Raw genomic sequence first — 23,099 nt, 5'->3', positions numbered from 1 at the left:
AATCCAGCAGGACACCAGGGGGTGGGGAGGCCAAATACACAGTCCTTACCAGTCAGCCTCCCCAGGCACCGAGCAGGGAGGAGAGGGTGGAGAGGGAGGGGAGGGGGGAGAGGGCGGAGAGGACAGAGAGGGCGGAGAAGGGGGAGAGGGCGGAGAGGGGGGAGAGGGGGGAGTGGGGGGAGAGGGGGGAGAGGGGGGAGAGGGAGGAGAGGGGGGAGAGGGAAAGAGACATGGAAAATAGCCAGCATGGTAAGAAATGTCTGTCTTGGTGAGAAGTCAGTGTTGTCCCTGCTGGTAACACCTCTGCCACCAGGCTGGTCTCCCTGGGGCCGGTGTCATCCATGCCACATGGTGGTTCTTACTAGGAGTTTTTCAGGGCACACTCTGGTCTTGAACCATTTATTTAATTCCTCTTAAGCACATCCAAATATTGTTTGACATTTTCTAAGGATTTTTACTACTCACAACCACAGGACAGAGAACAGGATGAATAAAAGGGACAATCCCAAAGCTTCAAAGTGACCTGACCAGGTGTAAAAAGGAACGTGTGCTGGGGTCTGACATGCGTTACAGATCTGGCCTCTGACTTGTCCTCAGCGAATGAGCTTGTTCCTCCTCAGATGGTAAGTTCCCGGGCCAGCGACTTTTGGCAGGAAGGTGTTACCTCCCTTCTTTTTCCTTTGCTTTCCAGAAATTTCTGTATCTACCATCTTTTGCATGGCTTATGGCAAGGGTCACAGTGCAAAGGCATGTGAGGGCCTGACAGGAATTTCAATAACCCGGGCCGGCTGGGGACGGTGACCATGTGCCAGCCACTATGTTTTACATGTATCAGCTCCTTTGCTCGTCACAGTTATGTGAGCCAGGCGGGATTATTATCTCTATTTTTCCGATGAGGACATTGAGACACAGAAGAGTTAATTCAGAGAATGCATTTCCTACATAAAGGGCGCCCCAGGTCCTGGGCGCCTCATTGTAATCGTACAGGGGTATGGGTCATGACCCTGTATTTTGTTAAGAGCTTGAAATGTGAGTTTGAGGTGAACTCTCAAGTAAGAAAAACGAAACAAAACAAAAACACACTGGCAGCTATTTAGAATTTTAACAAACACCGATGAAGTCCAAAGAAAACACCTCTGTGGGCCAGCCACGCCTTCAGACAGCCTCGTGCAGTCCCAGGTCAATGACTGGGGGAGCCTTTTGAGCAGCAAAGCTAAAATGTTGTTAATCAAAAATACAGAGAACTCTGGTAAATAATTATGAATCTGCTCTGGGTTGTGTTGACCCTCGAGGCCGAGCTTTTCCTCAGCAGGAAGCCCCAGGGGACTCCCCTCCCCCATCCCTCCCCCCAGAAACTACTGGAAAGCCTGCTCTCAGGGCAGGTTAACTAGAAGTTGCCCAGAATAACACTGAGCAAGTGCACTTCATTTGCATTGCACACAGGAGGCCTGACACCTGGCTTCTCCATTTCAATTATCCTTCTTCATATGGAGTTGCCAGAAGGGATTTCATTTCACCTCCAATCATTTTTCTATTACTTCTATTTAGGAAAATAAATAACCATCTCCTGTGCTGAGTATTCAAGCTGACATTGTCGAGCTACTACCCAATTGGAAGAAAATGTTCGGTTTGCTGAGCCCATTTTTATTTCTTACAGTTCTTGTTTTCTATAATGTCAGGTTTGAAACCGGTGTACGCAGTAACGTTTGTGCTATTAAATACACCCAAACATTGCTTCGTGTCTCTGGAACCTCGTGCCTACATATACACACGAATCTCTTTTTAAAGTGCTCCCCCTACTCCTCAACAAACGGAACAAGACAACAACAACAAAAACATCACTAGCAATTGAGGCAGATAAATGACTACTTTGGATGAAAATAGTCCGAGTCAAGGGTTATTAAAAGCAAAGGTTGTTTTGAAAATCTTCACAATTAGCCCTGTTGGCGGCTCTTCTGCTCCCCTTGTGGGGTGTGCGAGGGCCTCAGGCCTCCTGTCCATCCTGACCGTCCCACGTGTGGGCAGAGCTGGGCGTGAGCGAAGGACCACAGCCACTTTCCGAGCAGTGATGACGGGGACCTTGCCTTGAGGGTGTGTCTCATGAAATACCTAGTGTGCCTCTGGGAGCAGGGGACAGCTCCCCTGGGGTGCTTACTAAGCCCCAGCTGGCTGACTGGCCTTCCCCGGGACCCGCCAAATCGGAATCTCTGGGGTGAAGCTCACCAAGCCGCGGTCAGCCCCCTGGGCTCAGTCCTACAGAACAGTGGTCTGGAAGTGTTGTCCTCGTGCCCATTTGCACCAGAATTACCTGGGAAGTGGAGGTGCTTGTCTACGACTTTGGGGCCCCACCTCAGACCAACTTCATCAGAATCTCTGGAACTTCAGCAGGGGAGTTTGGGCAAACGACAAACTGGGAACTGTCGCGGCAGAAGGCGCGGAGCAAAAACAGTAGATGTTCACGTTTCTTGAGCATTTCCCACGTGCTAGGTACTGCGGTGTTTTCATAGGCCAGCTCGTCCACTCCTCCCCAGGACCTCTTTGAAGGAGGTGCTGTCAGCCCCATTTTTCAGAAGAGGAAATGAGGCACAGAGATTTAGTAAGTTTCCCAAGATCACACCTGCTTGGTGGCGGAGATGAGAGTTGACTCAGGCCATTTGGCTTCAGAGGCCGCTCTTCACTTCATAGTCTTTCCCACATGGTGGTCCCCTGGGGTGCTGGCTTAAAATTCAGGTTCTGGGGTCCATCTCCCAGAGATTCTGACTTGGGGGGTCCTGGGAAGGCCCAGTCAGCATGCTGGAACTTAACAAGCATCCCAGGGGAGTTCTCTTCACCTTCAAAGACTTGGTTTTCCTGAGACATTCCCTCAAGTCAGCCTTCCTGCCGTCACAGCTCTGACGTTGGCTGTGGTTCTTCCCTTGCTCCCAGACAGCAGCCTCCCCTGGAGCATGACCCAGAATCCCCCCTGCCTGTCTCTTTTCACTAGCTCCTTCCCTGTTCCTACACATATGTTCCAGGCATCCCCTGCCTAAAAGACAAGACAGAGCTGGACCACCACCACCATGGGTGACCTCATGTCTCCAGCCTAATCTCTCCTCAGCTTTAACATCCAACTTTCACAATTAATAGTCCACCTTGGCCATCTCTACTTCCGTAGACTCTCAGCTCACTTGTTCAGCTCACACATTCTGGCTCTCGCCGCCTCCTCCCCCCTCGGTGTGGCCCTAACCAATCTGATGGCCTCATCAAGGCACAGTCCTGTGTGGCTGTTTCCGAGCATGTCCTCTGCAGAGCACGGCAAGGGGGACCAGGTCTTGACTCCCCTTCAGCATCTGTCGCTCCAGTCTTCACCCTTCCACTTCTCCACTTCTTCTCTTTCTCTCTTGCTGGATTCTCTCCTCTGTTTGCACCTTAAACTCTGGTGCTTTCCAAAGTGCTGTCCCAGGTTCTCTCCCTTCCGGCAGTGTCAGCCTTGCATGTGGCTTCCGCAGCCGTTTGTGAAATCTCTGCCCTCGTATTGCCTCCTCCTTCACTTTGAGACTCTACCTAGGACCTCATTTTTAAGCATCTTTGGATACATCTACTTGAAGGACCCACAGTTATTTCCAACTTACCCCAACCAACTCATGGTTTATGTACCCTCAGCAAACACACTTTTAGCTCTCTTTTTTTATAATGTCTGTTGATAGTTGAAATTATCAATCTTGCCTGGCTGGTGTGGCTCAGTGTTGAGCGTCAACCCATGCACCAAGAGGCTGCTGGTTCGATTCCTGGTCAGGGCACATACCCAGGTTGTGGGCCAGATCCCCAGTGGGGGGCATGCAGGAGGTGGCCAATCCATGTTCTCTCTAATCGATGTTTCTCTCTCTAATATCAATAAAGAAAAAAATAATAAAAAAAAAAAAGAAAGAAATATCAATCTCCCAAGTCAGAAAGTTGACCTTCTGTCTCACCTCCACACTTAATGAAAGTCTGGAACTTTCTAGAAAATGCGTCACTACTGCATTACTGTGTTCAGGCTTACAAATGGCCTCAGAACTGGCCTGTCTCCAGTTCCTTTTGCCTAGTCTAACTTTCATGAGTCACCAGATTCGACTTCCAAAGGAACAGAGTGAATGATTTCATACCTCTGTTGAGTCGATATTCAGTCTGTAAGCTCAAGTCTGAACGCTTTGACCTGAAGACATTACTTCATCCCATCTTTCTTCTCAGATCCCCACCACTCTGTTCATCTCCCTTTCTTCCTTGCCACCCAAAACGGCTAGTGACTTTTCTTCTTCTCTTCATTTGGTAAACTTGGCCTCATTTTCTAAGCCCGGTTGAATGCCATCTCCTCTGGGAAGCCCTGGTTTCCCCAGGCAGAGGCCAGGTTACGTGTGTCCTGGCTGCATCAGCAGTTGGTACCCGGCTCTGAAACAGCTCTCGCCCACTGTGTCGTCTGCCTACACCTCTGTCTCCAGGCCTCAGCCGGAGCACCGCGGAGCGAGGCCACTGGTTTGCCTTACCTGTGTTTGCAGCCCCAGTGCCTGCGCACGGCGACACTCACTCGGTGTTGCTCTAACAGATGGCATTTGCTGCCTGCACTCATAGTGCAACCAATGCCACAGTCACTTATTTTCTAAGGTCTATTACGTCTGTCTTGAGCGTTCACTCACCAGGTTGGTTAGGCATTCTCCAGCGGGGGATTCCTAAGTCTTACACGACCAAATCCTTGGTGAGGGGAGAGGGTCCTGCACACGGCTGTGGGGGTCCCTGCTGCCCTGGCCAGCTGGACTCGTGGAGGTCAGCTTCCAGTGGGACGGTCAGGGAGACCAGGCACAGCCGTGCTCACGCAGCTGTGGGGGTACCTGCTCTGCCAGCCCCTTCGGAAGCCTGCCTGTCCCCACGGCCCAGAACCTAGGCCAGGACCTCGTAACTGTAACCAGTTGAAATGCTTACCTGCCTCCCCCAGGCTTGGGGGGTCCCTGACCCCATCTCCGTCCACCCTCAAAAGTCAGTTCTCTGTCTTCTTTGTTTTCCTGAATCTCCAGACTGGTTGCATTGTAGCCCCGACCAGGCACCGCCAGCCGCATGCCTGCACACACCAGCCGCATGCCTGCACACACCAGCCGCATGCCTGCACACACCAGCCACATGCCTGCACACACCAGAAAGGGGCTGGGTCAGGAGGCAGTGGCTGCTTCTCAGTTTCAGCTGATGACACCGAGGGAAGGCAGGCCCACTGTGGCCGAAAGGTTCTGAGTTTTCAATAGATGCTGGGAATGGGGTTTTTATGAGAAATAGCTTGGTAATTCATTTTTTAAAAAATCAGTGTGGGAGCCAAATAAACCTGTTTGTAGGCCAGCCTGTTTGTACCCTCTGACCTAGCCCTTCCTGCCGTAAGAATTTTCGGGTTTGTCTCTGTTGGCCCACCTCCTCCCCAGCAAATTCCCATTTGTTTGGGGAAACGCAGAAGACGCCTTACTCTCGCTGCAGGACGGGAACCTCCTTCTGGCTGCTTTTTTTTTTTTTTCCCCAGTGGTGGGGGTGCTCTCAACTTTTCCGTGGTGAAGCTACAGGAGCTCACATAACAAATAAAGGCTAGTCAGTCTCTTAATAAGTCACCTTATAATGTCTGGATATTAAGGCAGAGAGATTTAGGATAGCCCAAGCTTGTGCCCGTTCTTCTAAGGACTACTCTGTATTTTAGCAGTGACCTTCTATAACAGTGTGTCTTAAGCTATCTCTGGGGAAGGACCCTTTTTAAAAAATCGCATAAATTAATTATAAAATATGATCATGACAAATTACTAGAAAAATTAAATAAAAGGACACGCAGAATGCAAGCCCAATTATATCTCTATATTTTTACATAAAATTTGTCTGCCAAATTGCTCTAAAGCAGTGGTTCTTAACTGGGAACATTTTGTCTGGTGGGGACACGTGTCAATGTCTGGAGTCCTTTTAGGGTGTCAAAACTGGGAGGAGGATGCTACTGGCATCTAGTGGGTAGCTGCCAGGGATACGGCTAAGCACCCTGCAATGCACAGAAAGCTCCCCACAACAGTCACAGGTCCATGACGTCAGCAGTGCTGAGGTTGTTTCTAATATAGTTTCTCAATCACTCCCCCACTTTCTGCCTTTAACTTTTTCTTGACTAGTGATGAGCACTTCCCAGACCTGCACTGGTCTGAGCTCAACTCCCAGAAATAACATTCAGAGGTATTGACACCTCCTTTCTGATCCAACCCGAAGCGTGAGCCAATGGTGGGGTTTCCAGACAGCTTAGCGTGAATCCAGAGGTTCCAATAGCAGGTGGAAGGCAGACATGTATTTCTTGACAAGACATAACTAACCATAGTGTAAGTCCTCTAGCACACAAATTGAGTGCCTAGGTGTGTCTCTAAACAGCAAAGAAGAAGGAATACCAAATCCCAGGTCACAATGTGGTGCCTCACTGATATACATGAGACTCGTTGCTCTTCTTGGCTCATAGTATTTTAATCAATGTAGCAGGATTTCCCAAATTAATCATTAGTTTCTCACCACTAATCATTAGTGCTTGTTAAAAAATATAGATCTCAGGTTCCCACCCAAGACCTAGGAATTGGAGAGAAGGTGCTATGAATCTGTATTTTTAGTAAGTGCCCCAGGTGAGTGAGATGATTAGAAAAATCTAGAAAACACTAAAAGAAGAGATACCTCATTAGACATCCTCCTGCTACTTCCAAGACTATTTACAACACAAGTCCTGTTGACGTGTTCACTTAACAACTGCTTATTCAGCGCCTGGTTCATGCCTAATGTTGTCCTGGGTTGTGGCTTCAGCAATGGAAAAGGCAGACAGGGGCCCCTGCCCACACTTCGCTTTTACACATTTCCTGTTTATGTCTCCTGTCTGTCCCTCCTCCCAGTTTCTGCTGTCCCTGCCCTGGTGGCGGCACTTGCCATCTCTCAGCCTGATTATGGTGACCGGTCTCCTCAGCTGCGGTTCCACCCTGTGGCCACCCCTGCCTCCGGCTGTCTTTCATATGCTACTGCCTCTCTCCATCTGTCCCAGATGAAACCCCTTCACTGAGTCTTCACTGCCGACGGGAGAAAGTCTACGCTGCTCCTTAGACTTTGGTTTGCAGGTCTTTCACAACACTGGGCATTCTCTAAGGACCCATCTTTCTGAACGGGGTTCGGTGAAGGGCTCCGATGGTGGACAGTCTCTCTGCGGGTCCCTGCGATCCAGTGTGGAAATCAGGCACGAGCTTTGCGATGACAGAGACTGCATTCCAGTCACCGGAATGAAACTCCTCACCTCTGTGTGTGGGCAGGTTACTAAGCCGAGCCTCTGTTTGTTCATCTATAAAAAGGAGAGAATAATAATTCTCGTTCCTATATGTATGAAATGCAACTGGCAGAGTACCTAGTTGATAATATATGTTAGAAATGATAGCAACTCTCATTAATGAAAATGGTCACTTCTGGCTGGAAACATTTCTTAGTCCTTCAAATAGAATTAGCCATCCCCGCAGCTGGGGCTCCTCAGTGCCCCATCTATTTCATAGAACATAAGATATCTAAGAAAGGTTAGCTAGCTCTAACTCTGTCTCCTTCAACTACCTTAAAGTATTCAGAGGGCAAAATTTTACCTTAAATCCTTAGTAACTGCACAGGGGAAGGACCCAGTAATTGAAGAATAAAAGCAAGAAAGAATATAACACAATGCCTTTGTTTAGGAATAAATATGGAAATTGAGATAAGCCAGAAAGTGGTGAGCTCAGAGACCAGTTCCAGGATTTCAATCTAAGAAGTTGTGAATGGCACCTTCCTGGTTGGAGTGGTGAGGGGAGGGAACAGGAGGGCTCCTTGTTCAGGTCTGTAAATTGTCATTTCTGTAATTCACTGTGGTCCCAGCTGGCGCAGGTTGGTCTCATATATCTCTCTGTGTAATTTACCAGAGCTGACCCGACTCACTGTTCTGATCTGCAGTAGAAAGGATTCACTTATTATAATGCTAAAAATTAAAATTAAAAAAATTCAGGTTTTTTTTTTAAATCCTCACCCAAGGATATTTTTCTATTTATCTTCAGATAGAGTGGGAAAGAGAGAGAGAGAGAGAGAGAGAGAGAGAGAAACATTGATGTAAGAGAGATACATCGATTGGCTGCCTCCTGTAGGACCCTGACCAGAGATGGGGGTCAAACTGCAGCCAAGGTACGTGCCCTTGACCAGAATCGAAGCCATGACTCTTTGGTCTGTGGGCCGACGTTCTAACCACTGAGTCAAACCGACCAGGGCAAAAATACTCAGTATTTTTAAAGACGGTTATTGAAGGTTAACTCCTGAAATTCTTATTTATGCTTTCATCACTAATGGATCTCAGTCCTTTATCTGGTAAAACTAAATACAAAAGAGTAGATAGGGAAGGGGGCTCAGAAACCTCATAAAACTTGTCCAGGAGGTCTTAATGTTAATATGTTTAAAAAGCATTAGTGCCCGAGCCGGTTTGGCTCAGCGGTTAGAGCGTCGGCCTGCGGTCTGGAGAGATCCGGGTTCGGTTCCCGCTAAGGGCACGTACCTTGGTTGCAGTTTGTCCCCGGCCCTGGTTGGGTCGTGTGGGTGGCGACCACTCGATGTGTCCCTTTCACGTCGATGTTTCTCTCTCTCTCTCTCCCTCCCACTCTATCTGAACAAAATGTCGAAAAATGTCCTCGGGTGAGGATAAAAACAAAAACAAAAACGTTAGTTGTGGGCATATTAGGAATAATCCATTCTAATTTGGGAGAAAGGTCTGCACTTTCCTTAGTGACAGGGGCTTTCATTATGCTAGCCAGAGAGCATAATTCACCTGCGAAGGAATGATACTAGGCTCATCACAAGAGGAAACCAGGATTTTCTCTTTTCCAGGCTGTTGAAGGATCTGGATTCGATGTGCAGTTCCCTAATGTAGTTGTCATAAATGTGCTTTGAAGTGGTGTTAACTGATTGCTCCTATCGTATCAACAGCTGAGTTAAAAGCTCCTAAGGGAATTTAACTTTAAACATAAAGCTTGTTGGAGGGATGACAAGAAGCAACACTCACCGATTAAGTTTAAATTTACAGTAGGAACATGGCTAACACCCAACTTCCCCCGGCTCGCTGGAAGAAACACAGTGTTGAGAACATTTTAGTCTAAAATCCAAACAAATATCTCACCTTTCTGATTTCCCACCTCCTTTGCTCATAACCACCGGGCAAGGAGGTGCCTACCCTTTTCCCTTCTCCAAACTTGGAATTGTGCAGAAGCAAAAGTCTGAAATCCGACCGGGAAAAGCAATTCGCTTGTCGACCTCTGAAATGTCAAGGCAGCACTGAATGAATGGGCAGCGATCCTCTTCACCTCGGATGCCCTAACATAGGTTCCCTGAGCAGGTATCATATTTAGCTTAGGGCTTCTCAGGCCAGGGCAGACCCTGCCAGGTGATTACTCTGAAAAGCTGGACGCTGGGAAGATCAGGGGCCAAAGCTGGCTTACCTGCCTTGCCCCCCAGGAGGGCTGCTGGGGGTACCTCCGGCCTGTTTCTACCCAGGCAAATTGCCCAAGCTCCTACACACAGTCCCATCCCCTCCCAGCCAGGGCCGAGGGTCCCCGGCCCTGGGGCAAGTGAGTGGCACGCACCCAGTCTCACGCCAAGTATTAACAGAGAGCGGCTGGCACGGAAACCTCAGAGGGCAAAGGCAAAGAAGCGCCCAGCGCGAGCCCCTCCCCTTGCGCTGGCTGTGCCCAGCGGCTGCCAGGTGCACCTGCGGGTCCCTACGGGGGGCGCTGCCTGGGCAACCGCAGCCGCTGCCTAGACTGCAGGAGCCTGGCCGCCTGGGGCAGCCCGGAGTCGAGGAGCCGCGATGAGCAGCGAGCGGGACCCCCAGTGCCCGGCGGACGGTAAAGACCCTGCGGGCGAGGCTGCGTTGTTAGTCTTTAACCTCCCCCCGCGCAGGTTTTAATCTCCCGGGTGCTGGCTGACTTGGGGGGCGAGGAGGAGGGTTATTTCCCTGTAAGGCACCTGGGATGGGTAGGAAGTCTCCCTCTTCGTGGGTTTCTGCACCCTTTCTGCGTCTTTTAGGGTTATTCTTAGAATTCAACAAGCGTTTGTGGAAAGCGCAGAGGACCGCGCGCGAAAGGAGCCGAATGTGCACCGCGCGGTTTGTGAAAACGCAAGTTAGGGTTTCACCGCTGGGGCGCTGCCTTAGACACAGGGGAAGCACCTTCCCTGGAAGAGAGGTGACTGTGCTTCCACTTTGGGACAGGCACAGCACACCCGCCCTCCCACCTCCACCACTACACTACGAACAGGCGTTGAGAGAGGTTACCTTGATCTCACAGAGTGAGGGATACCCTTATTTACATCTGATGGAAGCTTGGGGGTGGGGGGATGGGGTGTTAGTTGTTCAAAGAAAGCGTCGTGGCAGCAGAATTCCCCAAATTGACTTTATAACTCGGTGTCCTGAGATCTCCTGTAAAATAATGGTCTCCAGCTTTTGCCAGGGTCTCAGAATGCTCTGCGCGTGTGATGAAATACCCTGAACCCCTTTCCCACCCGAATTCACCTGTAACATACATTTGGATGGTTGCTGAAGATCTCAAGCTAGACTCCTTAATTGCGTCAGGGTACCTCCTGGTTAAGAATCCCTGCTTTGAGAGGTTATTATTGCTATCCAGGCATTTTTACTAACCAGTTAGTTGCTGACCTTTTAAGTAGGAGCACTGCTCTGTGAATAACTCCTCTTCACATCAGTCACCCTTTCAGAGTGGAGAATACAGCGTAATGAAGCTGCCTGAAGCTGAGACTCTCTGGGGGCTTGGGCTCAGCAGGTGTTTCAGGTACACTGGCCTGGCTTCCCCGCTGATCTGTCCTTTTCTGGGCAGGGAGTCTGCACAGGAGTTGGCAGGGCAAGAACCATTGTGCCGCACAAAACATTTCATTTGTTCCTTTTCTAGTTCCGAGAGATGTTCCCACCATAACTGCTCTGGATGCTCTTTGAAACTTTTTTTTTTTTTTAAACGTTGCATTGTTATTGTTTTCATTATATGGCGTGAAAAACTGGCACTTTAAACTACTGGAACTTATTGTAAAACTATTACTTTTGTGTTCCTAGAGTCAGCACGCACTGTAATTGAAGACATCTGACTATGTGAGAACTGATTGAGAAGTGGAAATTAGATTGTTGATTTTAAAAGTTCCTAATGCTATGTTAGGCTTCCTTATTTGAAGCACAATTGGGCAGGATAATTGTATCTGACTACCTTATAGCCCTGAACCGTTTTGTGAGTTTGCTCTGTTTTTAATTTAATTTGTTTTAAAGCCACACACCCTTTAGAACTCTGATATAAACACACACACACACACACACACACATTCTTCGTAAATCACGTATGTGTCCTTGTAACCAGGCATGTCTGTAGTTTACGAGGATTTCACTAGTTGCCATATGTGAATAGTGAAGTGTGAAATTTAACCTTAAATCTGAATTCCAGAGGATAGGATACTGGAATTCTTAGGCTGCTGTTCCTCTTGAGCAGGTGATAATTCAATAACATATCTAATAACACCCAATTGTGCCAAATGTTTGCTATGACATCTTAAAAGAGTACAGGATATATATCTGTCAGACTGAGTAAATGTCCAAGTGTAGATGACAAGATTGTGCGAGCTGACGTTTGATCCATATGTTAAACAATATGGCCCTGTTGAACTCTGTTGCAGAGTATCTGCTGCAGACTCCACAGTGTGGCAGAATGTCACAGGTAATCCTGTTGCAGACAAGAATGCCTATTCGATGCTCCAGGCTTCGATGTAATTCGTGATCCAAGAGAAGTTTAGGCAGTTCATTATACTAGATTCAGATTTTAATTCCACTAAAATAAATAGTTCTTTGAACTCGAATAATATTTTCCTCTGTGGTTTGAAATAACCCAAACCTTCCACATAATTTGGTAGGCAAGTCATTGCTTTAATTTTACCCAGCTTTGATTCTTTTCGAAACTATAAAAAATAGAAGCGCATTTCAAGTTTTAATGGAAGGGGGTAGAGTGTTTTTGCTGTTGAAAAGCTGACTTCTATATACTGTTATAAATCTGGTATAGTGTAATAAAATTAAAACCATGACATTCAGGATCAAAATTTCTGCATAATTTTTTTTGACCAGTCTTCATCTTTTAATTTTCTTTCTCTCTGTAACTTTTTCACTCTTTATTTATTCTTTTGAATCATCATTTAAATAAAACCCACTGCAGGTAAATTCATTGCCCAGGGGTCATCCCTCACTTAGGATAGAAGTGTTAACATCTATTCAACACTTACTATCTGCTATACTGAACTACAAGGCTATTTTATCTGATCCTCCCTAATCACTAACAAGTCAATGGGAGGGAAACTATTATTATCTCTTTTTTAAAAAAAAGAAAACAGGCTCTGAGGCTGTTAGCTCTGAGCCTTCAACCCAGCCAGTCTACCTCCAGACCCCACACCGCTATCACCTGGCTCCTACTGCCTCCTGCTGGGCCATACTGCTGCCTGTCCAAGGTGACCTCCAGCAGCACCCTATGCAGGGACCTCAGGAAGGACAGATGATGGAGAGGACCCTGGAATGTGGCTCTATGCTCATAAAGGTTCCTACTGATGATAAGCCTGGGGCTCACACTGGCTGGTGCCAGGTAGGAACCCGGGGCAGGAAGCCTCTGGTTGTTAGGCACAAAAGGCAGCTGGCCTCTCTGAGGGAAGAGGGCAGCGTGTCCCATGGCACACGCTTTCTCACAGCCTTTCTTTCAGAGCAGGTTTACCGGTGGTCACGTTTTTCCTAGGTCACTGCAGATGAGTTCATTGTGCCAGGCGGTGGCCTGGGAGCAGGCAGACCCGCAGTGGGCCACAGCTGTTCTCTGTGGGCAACTGTGAGAACAGAGGAAGAAGAAGAGAGCTCAGCACTCTGCCCCCAGACTACTGTCTATATCTGGACACACATTTATCCGCTGCGAGTCCCAGTTTCTTCATCTGTGAAGTAGGGATAAAAACATACACTGTTCAGAATTATTGAATTATTGTGAGGGTTAGGAATAATATGCAGCATAATAAATAGTGTCTGGCAGGCAGTAGGCTCCTGTAAATACACTTCCTACATTCTGAAAACTACATGGAGAGGTTAATGAGGAAATCAGGATATCTAATTAGTAACTGTCTCCTAATTGCTTTGTGTATGCACTTGAGGTGCTTCCAAGGTGGCTACTGTTGAGTATTTATTTCTTTCTTTTAGTACCCTTTTTTTGTTTGTTTGTTTGCAGAATTAGCTCCAGGAACAAGAACCCATGTAAAGCAGGGTGGTTTCATCATCTACTTCTTTTAAAATCAATATTCTTTGGGAATAGATGTGTGGATGAGTAATGTTTAATCTTATATATTTATCTACTTGGAAGACATGCTAATGTTTCTTTTACACCATCTCAGGGAGCACCATGATCATGTTTTCTTTCTAATTTCTCATTGCTTCTGCGGTTTTCTGTCTGAGAAGAGGGATCCTGGGCTTCTTTTCCCAGGATCTGCCTGTAGCATCATTGTTCCCGTCCATGTGGGGGAAAGTCCTTTCAGTCCTGAAAGGCGTCCCTACCCTGTTTTTGAGATTTCCCCTCACAGGCCCTCTAGTCCCCTCCCTGTCAACCAGCCCTGCCGGACCTGATCTCTTCATCTGAGGATGGTAACCCATCCCTCCCCACTGTGGTAGAATGAGATGGAAAAGGGGAAACGCGGGAAAGAACATTTCATCTCAGAAATAGATTCCTCTCCACGCACTTCGCTCGTGACACTCATGGGTTCCAGCGCAGCCTCGTTCTCTTTCCTTCCTGCTCCCCCTCACCTGGAGCTCCCGGGGGTTCCTGAGACTGCCACTCCGATATGACTGGTTCTGTTTTGTGTCCGTTAAGCTTCTTTTCGGGTTCAGAGGGCTCTGTTATGTACAACACCTGGCTATCATTTTGCGCTTTGGGAGCCACCACCCAGATGAAGAAACGTAATTTTTCCATCATCCTGGGGGCACATGTCCTACGTGCCCCAATCCAGTTATAGCTCCTTCCCCCCTCCATAAATAACCCCTGATTTTTATAGTATTTACTTACTTGCATTTAAAAATTTTTTTTTCTTTATTGATTTTAGAGAGAGAGGAAGGGAGAGGGAGAGATAGAAACATTGATGAGAGAGAACATCGATTGGCCGCCTCCTGCATGCCCCCCACTGGGGATCGGGCCCACAACCTGGGCATGTGTCCTGAACGGGAATCAAACCAGCGACCTCTTGGTGTATGGGTCGATGCTCAACCACTGAGCCACACCGTTTGGGCACGTACTTGCATTTAAAAATAATTTAACTAAGTATGCATTCCTAGGCATAATAATTTAGTATTACCCATTAAAAAAATTTTAAAAACATATAAATTTACCCTCTTGTCCTTTTTAAATTCTTATAGCTTATCTGTTGAAGAATCTGGGCCATTTGACCTATAGAATCCTCTACAAACTGAATTTTGCTGCTTTCATGCTCATGGTTTAATATTTTTCTTGAAGTTTACCTCTTTTTTTTTTTAACTCTAGTGTATAGCACCCTAGCCCTTCCACTTGTATAAGTTACATTTCTTAGTCTAATCCTTAAATGCTATAAACAACCATGAGATCATTTTATCTATTAGGCTTTTTATTATTAGACAGTAAATCATTTTACTGAGCTTCTTATATTCATCATTTTCTGCATTAACTTCATTTAGCATCATAATGAGTTGCTTTAAAATTGATACTCTCATTTACAAACTAGTTTCAATATTAGTAATTTGGGAGTGTCACTTGGCAGTTTTGCAAACTTTTACTATTTTAAGCCCTTTTAAAATCTGTTTTCAGAATTTTTCATATTTTGTTCTATTTTACTTTTGATCTCGTATTTAATTTTCAGGCAATTATTTCTTCTCTACCATTAGTAGTTGGAATGCAGTCATGTTTAGAAGTATGGTTTCATTTGAAAAGTAGAAATGCTGAGTTACTTAAATCACAGTAGACTATAGAATAGTTTGTGCAGTAAGAGTTCATTTTGTTGACAAACAGCAATTCATTTATACTTGTGGAACTGCAGCTAAAAGAACATAGAAGATAAGTCATTGTGAAGGATTAAGCATAATGGATTTGTCCTTAGATTCTGCTTATCTGTATTTTCCGTAGTGAATCTTCATTGCTCTGACAGAAAAAAATTTTTTTAAAATAATAATTTGGTAGGGGAGAGGGTTGGTTTTGGGTTTTGTTTGGCTTAAATGGTTTTCTCATTCAAGTTAGGCCAGGCTTTCCAGCTGCATTCATCCGGTTTGTTTCTTATCCTCTTACATGGGCATGAATGTCCAAAAAAGGAAGAGTTAGTGTAGGAAAAGGCAATGAGAAAAATGTCCACTTATGACATGAGTTGATAATGGGGAGAGAAAAAGAGATTGAAGCTTGAGAAGCAAAAGTTGGAAGACGTGGGCTCTATTTCTCATTACTTAGGATCCAAGTCGAGGGACAGGGAGGGGCAGTAGATTATGGAAAAACACTGAAGGCAACAACAGAGATCTTTACCAACTTCTCTTGAAAGAGACCACCTTGGAACCAATTCCAAGCAAAAGTGATGGCTCAGTGAAGTTGGATTAAGGGAGAGGGGCTGGATTTAGCTCCCTAGGGGGTGGAGGTGACTCAGAAGGACCCTCTTGTCTTCAGAGGAAGGTAGCAGAATCCAGTACCCTTAATCTTCTCAGGCTTCCTCTGTGATGAGGATCAAGTCAGAAACCAGGGGATGGACCTGCTCTGTTCTCTCCTGGGGAGCTGGTTAAGGATGTGGCATAAGCCCAGAGGATACCAGCACCAAGAGCCAAGGTGAAGCCACCTCAGCTAGCAAGCACCCCCAGTATCTGACCAGGATGAGACAGAAGAAACCATGAGTATGTCTCAGCCTTGACTGCCAGGCGGGAAAGCAGTAAAGATGAAGACATGTGACACTGCCCAGAGATAAAGGTGCCAGTGGACACCACACTGATTTGAGGATCCTACCAATGTTCCTCCATCTTAAAGTTGGGTAACACATGCTTTCTTCCCCATGTAACTAGAAGCCATTAAGGAGAGTATTCTTAGGAGAGGGGGGAGCAGAAATCTGAGGGATCAGGTACTTTTACCCAGTAAAACAGCATTGCCTAAAGGGACTGACTGTGCAATTTATTAAATCTGACCTAATTTTGCCCTGGCTGGTTTAACTCAGCAGTTAGAGCATCAGCCCGCAGACCAATGAGTTGCAGATTCAATTCTGGTCAAGGTCACATACCTCAGTTGCAGTTCAATCCCTGGCCCCAGGGGTCGTGCAGGAGGCAACCAATCGATGTCTCTCTCTCTCTCTCTCTCTCTCTCTCTCTCTCTCTCCCTCCCTCCCTCCCTCCCTCCCTCCCTCCCTCCCTCCCACTCTTTCCAGCAGTGGATACTCAGGGGAGGACATGATTAATTAGAGACCAAAATAAAGATGCTATATTTTCTCAGTATATCTGAGTGTCATAAAGGTAATGGTGCCACAAATAGCCTTGAAACAAATGAAATCGTATGCTTCCTACACAGCCATTGACACTGGCGCCGTCTTGAGCAGCATAATTGCCAACGATAAATATGCACAAAGCTGGGTCTTAGCTCTGCCAATGAAGTGTTTTGCGCTCAATGAGGCGTAGTAGATAAGTTCTCCATTTTTTAAAGTGGGAAAAGCACCGGGTGTCAAATGTCAATCAGTGATGTGGTCATTTGAAGCTGAAGTATTCCTTCATTAATGCCTTCCTAGAAGCTCTTTGTTTAAGCAAAAGAGTACAGGGATGCTTTTGAGATGACATAGCTTTGCTGTGCCTGAAGTAGGCTCCGTGGGCCTAAAGATGACATGTTCACCTTCTCCACAGTTTTCTTCCCTGAGCAACCATCATGGAGGTCCTGAAACATCGGACTTCACAGTTCTGCAGAGCACTGATGAGGACCGCTTTCAGAAATGCTGGAAGATGATTTATTACATGAACAGGAATTTAACTGAAAAACTGGCATTTACCGTAGAATCATTGACAGAGTGTGCAAGTCATCTTGCAGAGCATCATTTAACCGAGAGCATATTTAATCAGAGAGGTTACAGTACTACTTAACCGAACTACTTAGGGCTAGAGTCAGGCTAAAACTCCCCCATCCCAAATTTCTGAGTGTTCTTTCTATGCATATTGTCTGAGAGATACTTACAAGGAGGAAGTCAACCTTGCAAAATCTAGTTAACTCAGAGTTGGATTTTTTGTTTGTCTGTTTCCATCAGTATCCGAGGTGTTTTGGTGCAGTGTTTAAAAATTTCAGAATTCAGGAGCTTTCTAATGGGAAATATTGCAGAGCAACTATCTAAATTATTTGACGTCAGCAAGCCATCATTAAAAATTAAAATCCGTTTTGGTGATTGAGCTGCAGCTTTGACAAATCTTAAATTTCCACACTCCAATTTTTGCCAATTAAATATATTGCTAAATCCTTTTTTTGTTTGAGTTTCTTAGCTGATAAGTCTAATCCCAATTTAGCATTCTGGCTGCTATGTTGTTTGATCCCCTAATACTTTGTATCGACTTACTAAATCAATAGAGACTTAGTTGATATTTATGACATATCTGTTGTTTCAGATGCTATGTGGTTCAAAATATACATTCAAGGAACATATTTCCTTCGTATGTATTTTCATCATGGTATATTCTGTTATGCTATCAGCTTAGTTTTATTTCAGTACCTGATTTGTATGAAGCAGTGATAGAGGAGAAAGAAAATCTATGAAAAATTCAATTTTCTAATATTCATCTGTGGCCTTATTTTTCAAGTTGATGGCACAACAAAAGAGAATTTTAGAAAGTAATTGTGGAACATACATATGATGACAGTTTTGCCCAGAAGTGTTCAATACAATATGTCAGCTTAGTAGTTAATTGTAATTTTATTGTTTCATGCGTGTTGGTCCATTCTCCCCGGTGAGAGAGGATATGTGGTTTAATAGAAAGAGAAGAGATGCTACATCAATCACGGTTTGAATATCTGCTCTGCTATTTACTATAGCAGCTATGTAACCTTCATCAAGTTAATTAACCTTTCTGATTCTCATTTCCATTTGTAGAATTGGGGTTGATTCTTGTCTCATAAGGTATTATGAAGATTTGTGCAAAAGCATGTAACATAAGCACTTAGTACAGTGTCAGTCTAGCCCACACACATTAAAAAATGGTAGTTGTTTGTTTCAATTTGGATTTTCCAGAAATAGACCCTGAGTCAAGGGCTCAGGTATAAGTAGTAACTTTGGAAGGTGGTCCCAGGGAGACTAGTAGAGAATACATTATAAATCAAGGTATCACTGTGGATAACTAAAGCTTAATTCTGCTAGGTAACTCAGAACATTAGTGAAGAATACACATCTCAGGGTTATCTCAAATAAAGGACAAGTGTGCTGAGTGTTGTTTATACATTAATTTCTATCATTCATGTCTAGTTATTGGTTGAGGGATGCTAAGGTGTGAGTATTACTTTCCAGAGCTTTGGGCTTGCCAGGTAAGTGGGCAGAGCAGATTTGGCCAAAATAGGAAGGCCACAGGTAAAGAGGTGCAGGTGCTAGTACTTAGAAATCAAATAGCTTTCAAATGGATGACACACCTGAAGAACACGCTTCACCATTTTTGTTAACTATTAGTTAATTTCCTTATTGAAGAACTTTTGTTTTCCTATCAACCTATACTGTGGGATGCAGAAGCTACCTCCTACCAGCTCATTAGCCTGATGGGAGTCTTTATACCATAAAAAAAGGCAAATGCTATTAATCAGGGTCTTTCCCCCACCAAAACCAGTTTACTAACACACCAACTGCCCCATCCTTTATCTTCCAGAAGATGGAGAATAGGAGTTACCTGCACTTAGATAGACTCGAGTGCAAATATGAGCTCTGACATCTTTTAGCTGTGTAGCCTAACCTCACTGAGCCTAAGTGTCCTCATCTGTAAAATGGGAATTTATATAACTTGCATAACAGTGGTAAAGAGTAAATACAATAACATATTCTATGTAAGGAACAAGGAATTTATTATAGGAATTAAACCTATTACATAATTGTGCAAGGAGCTGAGGAAGAAATAGTCCATAAGATGGAGCTGGAAATCGGACAGAAGTTCCTAACCAGCCCTTCTGAAGCACTGGGAAGAAAGGACAAGTTGGAGCTTGTAGGGGAATCTGGGAATGCAGGCAGTACAGTTGTCAAAGTGTGACTGTGAAAGGAGTTGGATAAAGGAAGCTGTTTCTCTGTGTATCTGCCTTCTCTGGAGATCCAGAACCAAGCATCCAGATGAGAAGCAATGAGAGTGAAGATAAGCTTTGGTTCACTGGCACGTCTACCCATATTTGCCACTGTATCTGATTTCAAAGACTGTCAGAAAGGCTGGGCTACTGCTTTACCTCTGCCAGAATGAAGAATCAAGAGCCACAGAGAATAATGGGTTAGAAAACCACCCCAGAGGGCAGACTCAGACTTCATTAAATATGTGCCACCTGTGCCTGGCTAGATTTCAGAACTGCTATGGACCAGTGACTGCCCAGCGCCTCCCGTTCTTTTCTAAAAGTGACTATGGAAGTTACCTTGTCTTTCTCACTATGGTATTTTTTTTTTTTAATATTGTGGATGGTGTCTAATAACTTGTGCTTTCTGTCTGTGAGTCCCTAGACCAAGAGCAGCTACAACGGCACAGTCTTATCTGTCTGTAGACCTGATACAAACCATGAGATCTTGGATTTCAAGTCTGTTTCTATAAAGGGATAAGATTTGGGGAGGTCCATGGATGGGACTGAGTATATTTTGTGGGTGGGAGGAATATTAACAATTTGTGGTCAGAAAGTAAACTTTTATAGATTGCAAAAGTGCCTTCAAATTCCTTCCCCTAGCATTCCTACCACTTTCCAATGTGACATTGCCTTCGGTAATCAAGATGTGAGCTTTTTATTATTATTTTTCTTTGAATCCCATTGCTCTTGTGACTTGCTTTGATCAACATAGTATGGCAGAAGTGATGTTGTGCAACATCCAGTCCTAGGCCTCAAGAGACTTTGCAGCTTTTTCCCTCACTGTCTTTGAATCTGCTGTCACCATGTGAGGAAGTCCATCCAATCTCTTTGATAATGAAAACTCATGTAGAGAGAGAGGTTCAGAAATTTCAGTCTTCCCCGCTCAGCTCAGCTCCCAGCCAACACCAGCTTATACAATTGTGTGAGTGAGCCTAGACAAGACCAGCATAATTACTCAGCCAAGCCACAACATCATGGGAATAATACATCATTGTTGTTTTAAGCTAACTACGTTTTGTGGTCATTTGCTATACAACTCCAGACAACTGATGCACCCTCCCAATAAATTACTTATCTGCTTAACTTAACCAGAGTGAGTTTTAATGGTTTGTATCTTCACAAGGTTGTTATGTGGGATAAATGTGCTAATGTTCACTAAGGTTTTACTAAAAACCTGGCACATAGTAAAGGCTAAATTAATGCTATATATTATTATATAAAATAGGTTCTACATGCTTATGACAGCCCTGGGCGGGTCTGACAGACCTGTAGAAGAACTTATCTAAGCATCAAGCAATGTGTGTACCACTAAATCTCGGTTCTCTCTAATTAAAAATGAGGACATTGGCTAAATTATCTGTAAATGCTTGTCAAGCTCTCGGATGCCTTGATCCTATACAAAATTGGCAAAGGCAATTTTGGCACAAATTCTAGATGGATGCAAACCCATGCATCAGTGAGTCTCAGCTGTGGCATGACCTATGCCAGTGTCTTTATGACCTGTTTATGTGGTGTTCTGTGAATACTTCATTTATCAACACCAGAGTAGCAGTGAAATGTGTGGGCAACCCCCAGAGCTCCTCCATTTGTCATGTCAAGGGCACCATGTATAAAGTAGTTTATGTGACCGTGTTGGCTCCCAGGTAACATTTTTTAGAATATTTTTTCGGATTTTATGCAGGTAAGGCTAATTCTGTGTAGCATAAAGGATAAGAAGGGAAATCTACATCACTGAGCAATTCACCTCTGACCCCAAATTTGTATACCCCATTCAGCAATGCATTTACCCTGCAACTAACAGTCCTCCCTCCTTAGAAGGAAGTTTAGAGCATCTATTTTTTTTCTTAGAGATGCATCTTACTGCCATTCCAAGCAGCTTCTAAGTATGTTCTTTCCAATTACATTTAATAAACTTCACAAAAGAGTTCTGGTAAGTGCAGCTGTCTGCATTTGAGGGTGGCCATGTGTGAATGTCACAGCATGTGTGTTGAAGTATAAGGAGCTGAGAGCAATTGCCCTCAGTCACCTAGAAGACGATCTTCCCAAGGCCTAGGCTAGAAGATAGAACCCTGGCACAGATGAGCCTCATATCAGAGTTAATCAACAGATCATGCAAATGAGGCAACCATTTATAGCATTTATTTAAATTTTTATTTAAGTTGCTGGTTAAGTGGAATACATTTAAAATCCTGAAGTCAACATTTGAGCAAATTGGTTTTAAAACTATGTATTAAATTGCAGCACATTGCAATTTAATACGTAGTTCCAAGATAATCACTTATTGCTTTAAGAGTGCAACATTTGTGTTCAAATAATTTAGTGTGGTTGATGCGGCACAAGAAGCAATATCTTCTGCTTTGCTTTTTTTGTGGAAAAGGTAAAATAATCAACATAATGTCTGAACTTAGGCTGTTTGGCTTTGACATCTGGCTCTACCACCTACTAGCTGTATGATTTGGGCTATTCTTTTTATCTCTCTGGCCTCAAATTCCCTATCTGCAAAATGAAATTAATAAAGATATCTTCAACATAGGGTTGTTGTTATGAAGATTAAATTAATTCACACCTGATCCATTTTAACTATCTAATAAATGTTAACTGCTATTATTGTTTTGTAAGTGCAGTTGCATTTTTGTTGCCATACTACTTCTAGAAAAGATAAAGTTACACAATGGCTTGCTTTATATCTCTTTTTGACAGCATTGTTCTAGAATCTTTTTTGCCAAGATAGCACTCGACCCATTGACCTCAAGCATCCAGACTTATACTTAAATGGATTTTTTTTTTTTTTTTTTTTTAAGAGAAAGAAAAAAACACCATATTTATTTTCTGACAGCAACTGGGAGACCTTCCAGCCTTGGAGAACAAATACATGGGAAACTTTGTGTGTCTAGTTGGTTTTAACTTTCCTTAGTTGAAGTGTCTACAGGAGCCAAGTTATTCAGAGTACTAGCTGTGGTTCTCTAGTTCAATAGAATACAGAAGGACTCACTCACCAAGGGGGAGTTTATTGAAAGGATCTTGGAGAACTCACAGAATTGGAGAGATCGCGAAATAATTAGGCCTTAAAAAAGACAGGAGCTAAGGCAACTCTAGAGATCTGGAATACTTGGGACTTGGAGATTCCCACAAAAGGGGGTAACCTGAACTGACAGCGCTGCCCAAGACAGTGTCCTGGGGGAAGTGTCATTCCTGTTCAATGCTGGTCAGGCCAACAATGCCCCGAGCAAACAAGCAAACTGAAAACGGGCATTCTACCTACTCAGTATTAAATCTCAGAAAAGATAGCAGTCACAGATAAAGCAACAAATAAATCTGATGTTTTTTAAATAGATGCAGACAAGCAGCAAGGTGAAGAATCAGAGAGGACAAGAAGCCAAGATGGCAGAGGGGGAAAATGCCCCCAGGAACTGGCAGTGGCTAAGGAAGGAGAAGGAAGGCACAGTGAGTACAGCCCCTGGGAACACATTGCACCTTGGAGTAGGAGGTACCTCTGAGCCAAATGAAGGTACATTATCCACAGCCAAGTTCTCCAGCCTGGGGTGAAATTTACTACACAGTTATGCCCAATGCAATTTTCTTCTGGAGCCTCACTATATTCAAGCCCTTGCAAACTGAACTTGTACCCATCAGAAAGTTCATAAGGTTTAAAGGCAGGACGGCAGGTAGAGGTGGTCTCAAGAGCTGCCTATCAAGAGGACAAGCTAAGATATACAACAGCCAGATACAAAGCTTTTC

General features: G+C 44.6%; 1 protein-coding gene across 1 annotated transcript in view; it reads left to right on the top strand.

Moving 5' to 3' along the window:
- The first annotated feature begins 9,806 nt into the window (after positions 1 to 9,806).
- GADL1 (glutamate decarboxylase like 1) overlaps positions 9,807 to 23,099 on the top strand; it is a 160,591-nt gene continuing 147,298 nt past the window's right edge. Inside the window, exon 1 of the mRNA XM_036266891.1 lies at positions 9,807 to 9,887. Within this exon, the coding sequence (XP_036122784.1) occupies positions 9,851 to 9,887 (37 nt within the window). The 5' untranslated portion in view covers positions 9,807 to 9,850. The remainder of the gene's footprint in view (positions 9,888 to 23,099) is intronic.

Source organism: Molossus molossus, unplaced genomic scaffold (genome assembly GCF_014108415.1).
Source record: "Molossus molossus isolate mMolMol1 unplaced genomic scaffold, mMolMol1.p scaffold_m16_p_18, whole genome shotgun sequence".
Classification (NCBI taxonomy): Eukaryota; Metazoa; Chordata; class Mammalia; order Chiroptera; family Molossidae; genus Molossus; species Molossus molossus.
This window is presented reverse-complemented; position numbering and strand designations above follow the sequence as displayed.